Source organism: Neopsephotus bourkii, unplaced genomic scaffold (genome assembly GCF_033783945.1).
Source record: "Neopsephotus bourkii isolate Nb327-2 ecotype Australia unplaced genomic scaffold, CSIRO-AGI_Nbou_v1 NB_1436, whole genome shotgun sequence".
Taxonomy (NCBI): Eukaryota; Metazoa; Chordata; class Aves; order Psittaciformes; family Psittacidae; genus Neopsephotus; species Neopsephotus bourkii.
Window position 1 is genome coordinate 575,509 of NW_026901913.1, and position 13,764 is coordinate 589,272.

General features: G+C 38.4%; 1 protein-coding gene across 1 annotated transcript in view; it reads left to right on the top strand.

Moving 5' to 3' along the window:
* The window catches only part of IPO11 (importin 11), a 95,109-nt gene that overhangs the window by 40,512 nt on the left and 40,833 nt on the right, over positions 1–13,764 (top strand). The window contains exons 20-25 of the mRNA XM_061368671.1: positions 107–223; positions 1,461–1,574; positions 4,968–5,083; positions 5,660–5,736; positions 8,737–8,816; positions 9,414–9,494. Of these exons, the coding sequence (XP_061224655.1) occupies positions 107–223; positions 1,461–1,574; positions 4,968–5,083; positions 5,660–5,736; positions 8,737–8,816; positions 9,414–9,494 (585 nt within the window). The remainder of the gene's footprint in view (positions 1–106; positions 224–1,460; positions 1,575–4,967; positions 5,084–5,659; positions 5,737–8,736; positions 8,817–9,413; positions 9,495–13,764) is intronic.

A 13,764-nucleotide genomic window follows, 5' to 3' on the forward strand; every position in this document is an offset into this window, starting at 1 on the left:
TTCATACTTCATAAGTATCTGTCAAAGCTCATAGATGTGTTAAGAGTTATAAGTGTACAGTTTTATTTTTCATGGTCTAATATGTAGTTCTTTACTTTGCTTTTAGTACCTGGAATCCATGTTTACACTGCTCTTTAAACTACTTCAGGAAGTAACAGAATGTGACACCAAAATGCATGTTCTTCATGTTCTGTCTTGTGTGATTGAAAGAGTCAATATACAGGTATTTTTTTTATAGATTTCAGTGCTGGCTTTGTACTAACAACACAGGGGAGGACTTAGTGGTTTTGGCTTATACAAAAATAGCAGGAAAATAGCATCAATTAACAGGCTCTTTATTGTTATGGTAGATAGCTGCATTGTTTGCGTTATTTGATTCTCTTTTCACTTTCAGTTCTCATTTATCTTTGTTCTTGCTCAGTTACTACTTAATTTACTATATATTTTAGATTTTAGATTTAGATTTTAACTGCTTATTACACTTCGTGCAATTTTCTTTTTTTTTTTGTTGTAATTTATTCTAATTGTCTCATCTTAGATCTGAACTAGTATTTGATTAGATTTTTACATATTAAAAGAGGCATTTTGGGAGACAAAATATTTCACACTCCTAGAGACTGTGCAGTTGAATTTGTAATCTGTTACCTGATAGCGATCACAGTTGTCTATACAGCACTGTCCTTAGCTGCATTAAAATTTCTAGTCCACATTATGAATTTGTTAGTACTTCCTTCTTAAAGTATATTTTTCAGCTTATATATAAAGAAATTGAGGATGATTTTACAGAATTAAAAACTGAATTGTTGACTGCTTTTGTCACTTTTTTTCTTTTGCATTTCGTTCATTATTACTGTATTAAGGACAGAGATAATGCATGGTGTTGAGCTTATCTCCTTTTTCCACAAGTAATCCTGTCTTAGAGCCAAATCAAGCTTTCCTAATTGTCCCTTGCAGGAGAAGCCAATGTGGTGGTAGATTTCCCTGGATTTTAGATCAACTAGATAAGCAGCATTAAAAAACTATTTGAGAAAGAGACTTTGAGTCTGTTCAGGTTAATTTCTAATTAAATACTTGAGAAGACAAATAGGTTAACCTTTTAGTATGGTAGAGTGTAGAAAACAAATAGTTTGGGACCCAAACTCTGCAGGTTATGTAGTCCAGCCTTTGCTCAAAAGATTGAGAATTTCAGAGGTTGTGTTCTCTGTTTACTGCTTAAGCCTGTTTGCTATCCAGAAATGTTGCTATAAGTAGTATGCTCTTTTCAAACTACTGTGCAGTCAGAAGTTCCTTTAGTCACAGAGTATGGAATATAGTGTTTTAGGAAGGGGAAAGAGGAGTAAATTAAAGCAAACTGTATTTCTGCTGTGACAAAAGCTCTTAAATATTCAGAAAGTTATGCTTGGGATAAATTAATGGCCTTGTTCACACATTGAGAAACAAATCTGTGTTCTGAACTTCAGATACAACCGTATGTAGGATGCTTGGTTCAGTATTTACCACTACTTTGGAAACAGAGTGAGGAGCACAATATGCTTCGATGTGCCATCTTAACCACCCTAATCCATCTTGTCCAGGTAAGGTGTCAGAATCACATAAACGCGGTCAGTGTCTCCCACAGTTATCTCTCAGGCATGTGTACATGTTCTCTGTGTATATATATGTAGGTAAAATTGAGGTATAATTTAGTTTTACAGGCTATTTCTAAATGCTTTTCAGCCTTACGTGACTGTACAAGACATGGTTCTCTAATAATGGAGGTAAAGGTGGCTAATACTAAGATTTTAACATGGTTTGTTTTTTTTTTCTCGTGGTTTAAGTAAAGCAGTTTTTTACACAAATTTGCTTGTGTTCTGGGAGGTTTTTGTTTTTAATCTTGTAACCGAGCCACCTTTAGTGACTTTATAGTCTATATTAAAAAGCTTGTTCTGGCTTCCTGTTTTCCAGCTGGCATTAGGAGCGTCTGTCTCTTCTTGCAGTCATTGTGTATGGTCTAGACTTGAATCTTCAGTATAAGCGCATCTGTTTCCCCATTGCTTTCCATTCAGCTCCCAAGGGCATTGAGGTTCTATTTTGGTTGTAAACTTCCTGTGAAGATGAGCCATTTTAAAATCGTAGGCTAAGATATGGGCCACCACAACAAGCTTCACTTAGCTGGCACTTTAAATTTGCATCAAATGTTTTTTGTTTAACTCATAACTGTTCGGTTTAAAGTCCTACAAGGGTGGTGTTGGCATTGACTCATCGTGGTTCATCTTGTTTATTTATAATTCCAAGCCTTTTATTGTTACCATTTTTACCATTACCTTCCTACTGCATGACCTCTTGTAGCTTTCATGACCTTTTGCAATGATACCTGAAACGTTTTCTTATAGCATATGAGGAAAAAATTATTTTATCCCTTCCTTCTTAAATTCCTGGCTTCTCTGCAGTTCTCTTCTGCTTTGTTCACATGGTATATGAAATAGAGATACTAGCACCTCTGAACTGCTGTATTTCAGTTTTTGATTTTTTTGTTTTCTTAGATAATTATCTGTGCTCATTATTTTCGTTTATCTATACTTGAATATCTGCTTTTTCATGTCCATGTGACAACTGAATGGTCAGGGCTATTAAAAGGTCTTTGAGGCAGGGACTGTCACCTCACCTTTGTTTGTGACTGTGGCTTCCAATAAGTGATAGTAATACCGCAGACAGAGGTGAACATAGTGATTCTCAGACCACTGTTTTTCAGTAGGCTTTTGTAGATACTTTTTTTCATGTGTTGTAGGAAACTTTTGCTTTTCAAAGTATATTGCTTGTATTTATCATTTGCCCACAGTTGTGTGTTTAGTTAAGATTGTTTAGTTAGTGTTTTACAGTTCTCAAAACTGGCTTGGATGGATATACTCTTCTGATGGGCTGTGGCCAAGTATATGAGGTTCAACAAGGCTCAGTTGCATGTCCTTCACTTGGGTCACAACAACCCATGAGATGCAACAGGCTTGAGGAAGAGTGGCTGGAAAGCTGCCCAGTGGAAAAGGACCTGGGGGTGTTGGTCGACAGCCAGCTGAACATGAGCCAGCTTGTGAACCAGCCAGATAAGAAGGCCAAGAGCATCCTGGCCTATATCAGCAATAGTGTGGCCAGCAAGGCCAAGGAAGTGATCATCCCCATGTGCTGGGTGCTGGTGAAGCTGCACCTTGAATTCTGTATTCAGTTTTCAGCAAGCATTGAGGTGCTGGAGCGTGTGCAAAGAAGAGCAATAAAGCTGGTGAAGGGTCTGGAGTATAAGTCTTGTGAGAAATAACTGAGGGAACTGTGGTTCTGTAGCCTGGAGAGAAGGATACTAAGGGGGAACGTTATTGCTCTTTACAACTACCTGAAAGGAGACTGTAGTTAGGTGAGGCTTGGTTCTTCTCCCAGGGAACAAGTGATAGGATGAGAGAAAATTGCTTTGAGTTGCAACAGGGGAGGTTTAGATTGGATATTAGGAAAGATTTCTTCACCAAAATGTTTGTCAAGCATTGGAACAAGCTACACAGGGAAGCATTTGAGTCACCATCCCTAGATATATTTAAACGATGTGTAGATGTTGACAGGCTGATAGAGTTGGGCTTGTTCAGCCTGGAGAAGAGAAGGCTCTGGGGAGACCTCATAGCAGCCTTCCAGTACCTAAAGGGGGCTTACAGAACATCTGGAGCGGGACATCTTGCAAGGACCTCTAGTGACAAGAAGATGAGGAATACCTTCAAGCTGAAAGAGGGCAGATTTAGATTGGACATTAGGAAGAAATTCTTCACTGTGAGGATAGTGAGGTACTGGCACAGGTTGCACAGGGAAGTTGTGGATGGCCCTGTTCCTGGCAGTGTTCAAGGCCAGATTGTATGTGTCTTAGAGTAACGTGGTCTAGTGGAAGGTGCTCCTGCTCATGGCAAGGAGGTTGGGACTAGATGATTTTTAAGGTCACTTCCAACCCAAACCATTCTGTGAAACACATGACTAAAGATAGTAAGAGGATAGTATTTCAGAGTTTAACGGTGGAGAAAATGTGGAATGGAAATGAGTAGACATTACAGATACAGGAATAATTAGCGTTCTTTTGAAAGTTGAGTTCAAACAAAGAGAAAATATATTTTCACAATGAACAAAATGTGGAACTTTTGTTACTGGCCTCTGTGGAGTCCCAAAGTGTAGCTGCACACAAAGAGATCAGACAAATTATGGAAGATTCTTTTTCTTGTAAGACAAGGCTGTTTAAATAAATAATTCCTCAAATAAACCTTAACTTAAAAACATCAAATAATTTTCAACTTAACAGTTTCCAAATATAGTAACCATAAAAAAGTAGCATTCAACCAGCATCAGTTCACTTTAAGTAGTCAAAATAAGGATTACTTTTAATTTATAATTAGTTTTGATAATAAGTTTGGGTGTTTTTTAATTAGGTTTTCTTATTGAATGATTGCTGAAAAGAATTCTTTGCTCTTCATTCTTGGGAAGATATCTTCATGTATAGCACTTGGATCTATAAATCACTGTCATCAGTCTATGAACTGTTTAGTAGCAATGAAAACAAACCCTTCTCCTGGTTCTTAGAATATGTCAAAAGATTTATTATGTTGTAAGGTCCAAAGAATAATTCTTTTATTGATCTTTAAAATATTTTATTCTGCATCTATTCCTTTAGCTGTGACTTCGCTCAAAGAGAGAGGCTGGGGCATGTTTTTATGACTGTGCATTGTTCATAACTTCTTTTTTCCCACACCATTGATAAGCTGTTTGTTTTCAAAAAAATGACAATTTTCTCAAGACATATTGTTAGTGTAAGAGCAGGAGTACCAGACTGTTGTATGAAATGGACAGAAGTTCAACCTTTGATTCCTTGAATGAATGTTTACAGTATGCAGCAGCACAGATCTTTTTCAATGCTACTTTTAAAATGCTTGATTTGAGGTTTTTGACGTATTTTATGTTCATTTACTTCACAGGGGCTTGGAGCAGACAGCAGAAATCTCTATCCTTTTCTACTTCCAGTTATTCAGCTAAGTACTGATGTTACTCAGCCTCCACATGTCTATCTTCTGGAAGATGGTTTAGAGTTGTGGTAAGAATGTTCCTTACCAGTTTCTTATTTTAGAAAGGTATATTTGTATACTTAGAAGTAAAAAAAAAATAAAAAAATAAGAAAAAACTTTGACTGTGTTAGGAATTTGTTGTTGTTAACTTACCTTGACATCATCTATATCATACCTATTCTCAGAAGAGATATGATTAGGAAATTAATAAAACAAACAAAAATAACTGAGTAGGTTAACCTATTTTCAGGCAGTTGATAGTGAAGATACTGTTCTGTTGCGATAATGAACAGCAAGACAAAAAGTCTAGACTCACTAAAATGTGCATGCTAAACTAAGTTTGATGTGCTTCATTTTGAGAGCACAATGGCCCAATGATTCTCAGAGCTGGTTGCTGGAGGAGATGGTGAATTTACAAGAATAGAATGTGGAAGATATTTGATGACTGAACACAAGTGCTAATTTGAAATATGTTTGGAGTAATTATTACACATTATTTAAGGATCATATAGGTGATTACTAAGAGTTAGTGTTTTAATTCTGTCAAAATGGTAGCTCAATGTTATTGATAGGTGATTTAAATGTTTTGTTTAATCTCTTCTTAGGTTAGTGACATTGGAGAATAGCCCATGTCTTACACCTGAGCTCCTGAGAATATTTCAGAACATGTCTCCCCTTCTTGGTATGTCTATTACAAATAAAATTTCTGTGTGTTTTTTCTACTGCTTGTCCTATTGTTCATGCTGCTTTATGTTGTTCATGTTAAGTATTGCTGCCGTGGGTATAAGAACTAAGGGAACTTGCAAAAATGTAACTATTACAGCTTTTTATTGTTTGACTTTCACACCATCTTTAGTATTTATTATCTATTTAGCCTAGATATTTTTTTAATGAATTGAAGCTGCTTTATACCAAAAAGATAAGAAAAACTTAGTTTATAATTTCAGAGGTGGCTTTTTGTCAATTTTTTTTTTTCTTAAAGTCCCTGAAATTTAACACCACATTTGCTGACTTATGGATATTGATTATGTGGAATACTTGCCTGTTCTGCTACAACCAGAGCAAAACTTCCTGTATTAGCTTTTTCCATTATTCAGTTAATAATTACCTAAATATGTCTGTAAGTGTATTTGTCAAGCAGCACTAAAATTAAAAGCGCTAGTTTTGCCTAGTTGTTGACAATATAGAAACTTATTAATGAGAATTAGGACTTGGTGCTTAGGAAATATTGATATTTGGGATGCTTTTGTTTTGCAATTAAAGGGAGCATAAAAATTTTATAGTTTAATTTTCTTATCTTGACATGGTTTTGTTTAATTAAATCTTCAGCTGTACTTTTGTAGGTTGTGAACCTAATATAGCAAATTGATTCATTTTTTAAAGGAATGTGTTCATAAAATGTTAGAAGTTGGCTTTTTAATTAATTATTGTTTTCAGTACTTAATACTCTATAGGTCAATAGAAAGTTACATCACGGTGGGTAGATGCACCAAGATGATGCCTTCTGTTATTTCTGTGTGTATACTAGATTTCTAATGACAAAACTACTCTAGAAAGTAGTGTTCTGTACTGGTTTTATTATTAAATTCAAGAGGTAGGTACTGTAGCTGCCAAATACTATTTGTCTTCATTGATATCTACACGCATAGCCTTCTTCCTTTTTGTTCTGTGTTAGTAGTAGATAGTATCTCCTACAGGAAGCTTGCACCATTGGAATGGTTGTGATTTTCATAGATCTGTCACACTGCTGATCTGCTTGAGTTAAATTCAGAATTACTCTGTATTTGTGACTTGTTTACATTTCCTACTGCTATTTTCTCCCCACCCAGTCCTCCTAGTCTTCATGCGATGCTTTCCTGGGTAGGGATGACTATGAATAAAAAACCTTGGCATACTCTTGTAACAAAAGGTGGAGATATTCAGGACTGCTCTACACTTGTGACAGTTTCCTTGTTTTATGAATGAACCTTGCAGAAGAGTGATGCTTTCCTTTGAAAAAAAAAAAATCAAGAGAATGTTCCTTGTTCTGAAAAATCAAATTTGTTGTATGGTGCTGCTAGAGCAAGTAGTACAGTTCTATACTTATCTCACCTGTTTTCTTCTTCTGGCTTGAAATAACTTCTTGCAGTTTTGCTACTCACACTTTAACCTTTGTAGTGGTTATTACAGAATCACAGAATGGAAAGCACTTTGTTTATGTGACCATGTCTTTACAATCTGTCTACTACATCAGTGTCTGAAACTTCAAACCAAACAAAGCCGGATACCTCTAGGGAGAATGCAGTAATTTCAAGAAATGTATAATACAAGTAATATGCTACTAAAGCTAATTTAGAGAAGTATTGGATTTTTTTGATGAGGATATTGGATGGGTAGGTGAAAAATAATCTCTTTTGGAGTCAAGATCCGTAAATATTCAAAATACATGATGAGAAGGCATGTTCTCTCCAAGCACTGAGATACGAAAGTACTCAGTGCTTTCAAAGCTGTCCAGTGCCCATGTTGAGTAGCAGGAGTATTAGTTTTCTTTCTAATGGGAAGGGAAAGAAGAGAAACTGCTAAAACTTCCCAGAACTTTTCAGATATTGTAATAGGAAACATTACAGTGTTTTCAAGCAATAGTTTCTGTCATGTGATACTTTGCATAGAAGTTTTTCTATGTAAGTGTCACTAGGTGTAAGCCAAAGTTCCATACAGACTGTGTTCATGTAAGCTATGGATGATATACCAGTTCTTAGCCAGCTGCTGGTGTTAGTTTAATCTGGTAAGGAATTTTATTTCAAACTTACATAAAAGTAGTTTCCTCTTAGCTCTCCATGGTGATTTTACTAGAATATTGATAAAAGATGGGGGAGAAGTCCACTCACCTTGCTAAGAATAGTCTGTCTCCCAAACTGGCTTAAAGAAAATTTAGGAAGCCCTTTTGAAGTTTTTTTTGGTCTTCTCTTGTTCTCATCAATAAGGGCTGTTGGCTTTCTGCACTAGTATCAACCATCCTGCGAAAATTTTGAGACCTGTTGTGTGAGTTGTGAAACCTTAGCTGTGAATTGTGTTTACAGATGTTCTGGGTGATTTTTTTTTTTTAACAGTCTTACAGGTACTGCCTGAGGATATGTCTTTTTTTTCTATTTGAACTGCTGTTGTACACCATCTCCTGTCTCTTAAATGGTTATGCTTTCCTTACTGAAATACTCAAGGTATGGCCTAAAGTTCAGCGTGTTTGTCCAAAAGCTCAGTGCTGTTTGATATGCCACCTGGGTCAGAAGAGCAGAACTGCAATCTTTATTTCACTCTTTCTACTCAGTATTTACTGATTCAAACATGAGAGAGATCATTTATCAGTAATTGCAGCTCTCTTTAGTGTGTGTTTCATTTGTTCTGTCTTTAATATCCTCTTAGCCCACTGTCATATCCAAAATATTTTTCTTTTTTTTATAGCATTGATCATAGGATTTCTTGTACTTCCATCTGAGAACATGAGAGCTGTTACCATCCCTCTTTTGTTATTGTGGCTAGCAGGGAGACTGAACCTGAATAGTACTGAATCAAAGATAACTTTTTTCTGTTTGTAGGCATCTGGCACTTAAAAGCTGTGTGAGGACAAAGACTTCAAGAAGTGAATTGTTTTAGTTGTACTTCAGTGTGGTGATGAGCTTCTGAATTGTGATTTCTTTTTTTCCAGAGCTGAGTTCAGAAAACCTCAAAAATTGCTTTAAGATCATCAATGCGTATATTTTCTTATCATCATCAGAATTTTTACAGGTATGTTACCCTTATATGTGCCAGTATAGAACTAAGATGCTATTATGGGTATTATCATCTTAGTTCTGTACTGGCAAACTGGTTTTTCTCCCATGTTGGAAAACCTCATGCACACAAACATTGATACTCTTACGTGTATACAAGTGTATTGTTCTAATGTTAGATTTTTATGGTACATGGTGGACACTCAAATCAATTTGAGAAATATTATTATTTTGAATTAATGTTTTGCCAATTGATTTAGTACTTTGGTACCCAAAAAGGTCCTATGTGGAGCAGTAGTAGTTATTCCTGTCAAATTGAAATGATCAGCATGAATTCTATCAGGAACAGAACTAGAGACATCATGCCTTGTTTGCACTCCTTCATTAGAAATTTCATTGAGATTGATTTTAGAGAACCTTGCAATGTTGAAAACCAATAAGATTATTTTAATTAGTACAGGAAAGAAGAGCATTTTAGTAAATATGATCTTTGAAGAAAAGCTGTGTCTTTGGATATATGTAGTCTCTGATCTGTTGAGTTTTGAAAATTTATATATATATATGTAGATATAAAACATGTTTGCATAATACCTTCTTTTTCATTTAATTTCAGATGTATGCTTCAGTCTTATGCCAGTCATTCTGTAGCCTTTTGAAGGACATAACTACTGAAGGTCAAGTTCAAGTTTTGAAGGTATAGTTAAAAATAATGCCAGATACTCAGCTCTGTTAATTTTGCTTACTGTTTTTTTGTTTGTTTTTTTAAGTTAGAGTAATATTTTCAAGTACAGTGAATGCAGAACATGTGGAAGGAAACAGTTCATTTAGCCCACACTGACACTTAGAATCAGTGGTGTTTTGAACTACATATTTAAAGTGTGTGCATGTGTATATAGAGTGCTTATACACACATATTTTTTTAAGAATGTTACTTTACCCAAGAGAAGGTTAGCATAACCTTGAATGGAGCACTCTAAAAGATAATTATCTAACATACTGTTCCTCTGCAGTGCTTTCATTACTTGTGATTCCTGTGTTGGCTTTAAGTAAAGAGTTCTAAGGTAGTTTGAGTCCTCTTTGTGTAGATGATTTTAGACTAAGAGTCTCTGATGTCGTTCCCACTTGATTATTTTCTAGATTACTAGGGAAAGGTGGTTAGTGAGGGCTTAGATCTTTATGAAATTAGCTTGTTCTACAGCCTGACAGCAGCACACTTAAATAGCCAGATGACTGATCACTGCATTGTGAAGATAATGGTGTTTACAGAAAGTCTTGAAAGCATTGAGGTGCAAAATAAGAATTGTGTTTGGGTCAAAGTAACTTAATTTAATCTGTGGCTATCAGTGGGCTCATCAAAGTTGTAGAAAGCTAACCAAAATTGTCTGTTTGTAATTGAATTTCAGAGTGGAGAAGAGTACCACAGTATAGCACAAATACACCTCTAATTACAAAGTAAAAGGGCAAAATCAATCTGATTAATGAGTTTCAAGGGTTATCCAAATTCAGTTTTGATATTGGTTCAAAATTCAGAAAATAATTAATTATTAGGACAAAACCATAACGTTAAGAAATTATTCAACCCTAAAGTCAAAGTCATACTTATGTGTTAATAATCCAGGTTCATTTTCAGTGTTCCTAATAAAAATGTACAAATGTAATTATCTAATTGCTGTATCTAGCCATCCAAATCTGAGTTTTGTCTGTACCCCATCAACCAGTATTGATCCCTTTGCTAATACAAACAATAATAGTATTATATCTGCTATTTTTTTTACCATTAGTTTTCCTTATCAGTGTTCAATACCAATAAGAAAAAACAATAATGCAGTTCAATTTTTGTAACTGCACATCTGAAAAACTGGCAAGATATATAATAAGTCTGGTGATTCTCCTGCTCTAGTCCACTCTCGTGAGACCCCACCTGCAGTACTGCATTCAGCTCTGGGGCCCCTAGCACAGGAGGGATGTGGACCTGCTTGAGCCAGTTCAGAGGAAGCCGCTAAGATGCCCAGAAGACTGGATCAGGATCACCTCTGCAATGAAGATAGGCTGAGAGAGCTGGACTTGTTCAGCCTGGAGAAGAGAAGGCTCTGGGGTCTCCTTATAGCAGCCTTTTGTACCTAAAGGCAGCCTACAGGAAATCTGGAGAGGGACTCTTCATGAGGGAGTGTAGGGATAGGACAAGGGGAATAGCTTCAGGTTGAAAGAGAGTAGACTTAGACTGGACATTAGGAAGAAATTCTTCACAATGAGGGTGGTGAGGTGCTGGAACTGATTGCCCAGGGAAGTTGTGGCTGCCCCATCCCTGGCAGTGTCCAAGGCCAGGCTGGGTGAGACTTTGAGCAACTGGATCTAGGGGAGTTGAAACTATATGACCTTTGAGGTTTCTTCCAACCCAAACCATTCTGTGACTTTATGTGTTACTAAAAACTGTTTAGGTGATTTTATGATTAAATAAGCACCTAATAATAAAGATTCTTTTTTTTTTTTCTTGCATTTCTGTTTTGACCACTAGAACCTTATAGGTCTAGAGCCAAGCTTTTCCAGTCTGTACTGAATGTTGGATATGTGTGCTCTCTGTCACATTCTTTTGCGTAGACTACATGTATTTGTACTGTGACATTTTGTTCAGTCTTTGCTTTTGGTGTAAGTTGCTATTGTAGTGGCAACAGCTGCTTAAATAGAGCTGATAAGTTTTTCAGAGTGCTAAAAAAAAATAAATTCCCACACAAACTTCGAGTGGTATTATGAAAGATGTTATTCTCACAGCCTCTTTTCCACTCCATCTTGTTACAAGGGGAAAGCCCAAACAGCTGCGCAAAAGAAAGCCTGAGGAACATGGGGCAAAAAAATTACTTGAGGGAACAGATCATGGTGGGGAAAAAAAAGAAAGACTGAGAAGTGAAGGGGTAAAGAATGTAAAAACTGTGAACCAGAGCAGGGTACTGAGAATAGCACATCTTGGAGCACAGAGAACTTGGTACTGAGAATAGCACATCTTGGAGCGAATTAGCAGGGCTCATTTGGAGAGCTTTAAACTAGATTTGAAGGGGGATGGGGTTGTAGCTCGGCTTGCCTCAGTGGGACAGCGCTCCGGAATTGATGAAGACTGGGAGGCCTCCTGTAATCCTAGGGTGAAATCGGTGTGCTCGGCTCGCTCCCTGAAATGTCTGTACGCCAATGCGCGCAGCATGGGAAATAAGCAGGAGGAGCTAGAAACCTGTGTTAAGTCAGGAGATTATGATCTGGTGGCAATTACAGAGACGTGGTGGGACAGCTCACATGACTGGAATATAGTCATGGAGGGCTATGTCCTTTTCAGGAAAGACAGGCCAGCCAGGCGGGGTGGTGGGGTTGCTCTTTATGTGCGAGAGCAGCTACAATGCACTGAGTTCTGTCCGGGGACAGATGATGAGCGAGTCGAGAGTCTGTGGGTGAGAATTAAGGGGCAGGCTGGCAGGGGTGATACTGCTGTGGGGGTCTGTTACAGGCCACCGGATCAGGGTGAGGAAGTTGACAAGGCCTTCTATAGACAGCTGAGAGCGGCCTCACAGTCACAGGCTGTGGTCATAGTGGGGGATTTTAACTTCCCTGATGTTTGCTGGAAGGACTACTCGGCAACCCAGCCGCAGGCCAGGAGGTTCCTCCAGTGTATGGATGATAACTTCCTCATGCAAATGGTGGATGAGCCAACCAGGAGAGGTGTGCTGCTGGATCTCATCCTCACTAACAAGGAGGGTCTGGTTGAAGGAGTGAAGGTTGAGGGCTGCCTTGGTTGCAGCGACCACGAGATGGTAGAATTCAGGATCTTGTGTGGTAGGGTCAGTAGAATAGCAAGTAGAATCGCAACCCTGGACTTTAGCAGGGCAAACTTTGGCCTCTTCAAGCAATTGCTAGGGGAAATCCAGTGGGCTAGGCTGCTTGAAGGTAAAGGGGCCCAAGATAGTTGGTTGACGTTCAAGGACTGCTTTTTCCGAGCTCAAGATCGGAGCATCCCGACACGTAGGAAGTCGAGGAAGAGGGTCAGGAGACCTGCGTGGTTAAATAGGGAATTGCTCGGTATGCTCAAGTGGAAGAGGAGAGTTTACAGGTCATGGAAAGAAGGGCTGGCCACTTGGGAAGAATATAAGGCTGCTGCTAGAGGATGTAGGAAAGCTGCTAGGATGGCTAAGGCCTCCTTGGAATTAAAGCTGGCGAGAGGGGTCAAGGACAGCAGAAAGAGCTTTTTCAAATACATGGCAGGTAAAACTAACACCAGAGGCAATGTAGGCCCGCTGATGAACGGGACGGGTGCCCTGGTGACAGAAGATACAGAGATGGCAGAGTTACTGAATGCCTTCTTTGTCTCTGTCTACTCTGCTGGAGGCAGTCCTGAAGAGCCCTGTACCGCTGAGACCCCGGATGAAGATAGGTCAACGGAGCGGTCTGCCTTAGTTGATGAGGAATCGGTTAAAGACCAGTTGAGCAATCTGGATATCCATAAATCCATGGGTCCAGATGGGATGCACCCGCGGGTGCTGAGGGACCTGGCTGAGGTCATTGCTAGACCGCTCTCCATCATCTTTACCAAGTCTTGGGAAACGGGAGAGGTGCCTGAGGACTGGAGGAAAGCAAATGTTACTCCTGTCTTCAAAAAGGGCAAGAAGGAGGACCCGGGTAACTATAGACCGGTTAGCCTCACCTCCGTTCCTGGGAAAGTGATGGAACACCTTATCCTTGGTGCCATCTTAAGGCATATCAAGGATAAGAGGGTTATGAGGGGCAGTCAACATGGCTTCACCAAGGGGAAGTCGTGCTTGACCAATCTTGTAGCCTTTTATGAGGAAATAACACGGTGGATGGATGATGGCAGCGCGGTGGATGTGGCCTACCTTGAGTTCAGCAAAGCGTTTGACACGGTCTCCCACAGCATCCTTGCGGCTAAATTGAGGAAGTGTGGTCTGGATGATCGGGTAGTGAGGTGG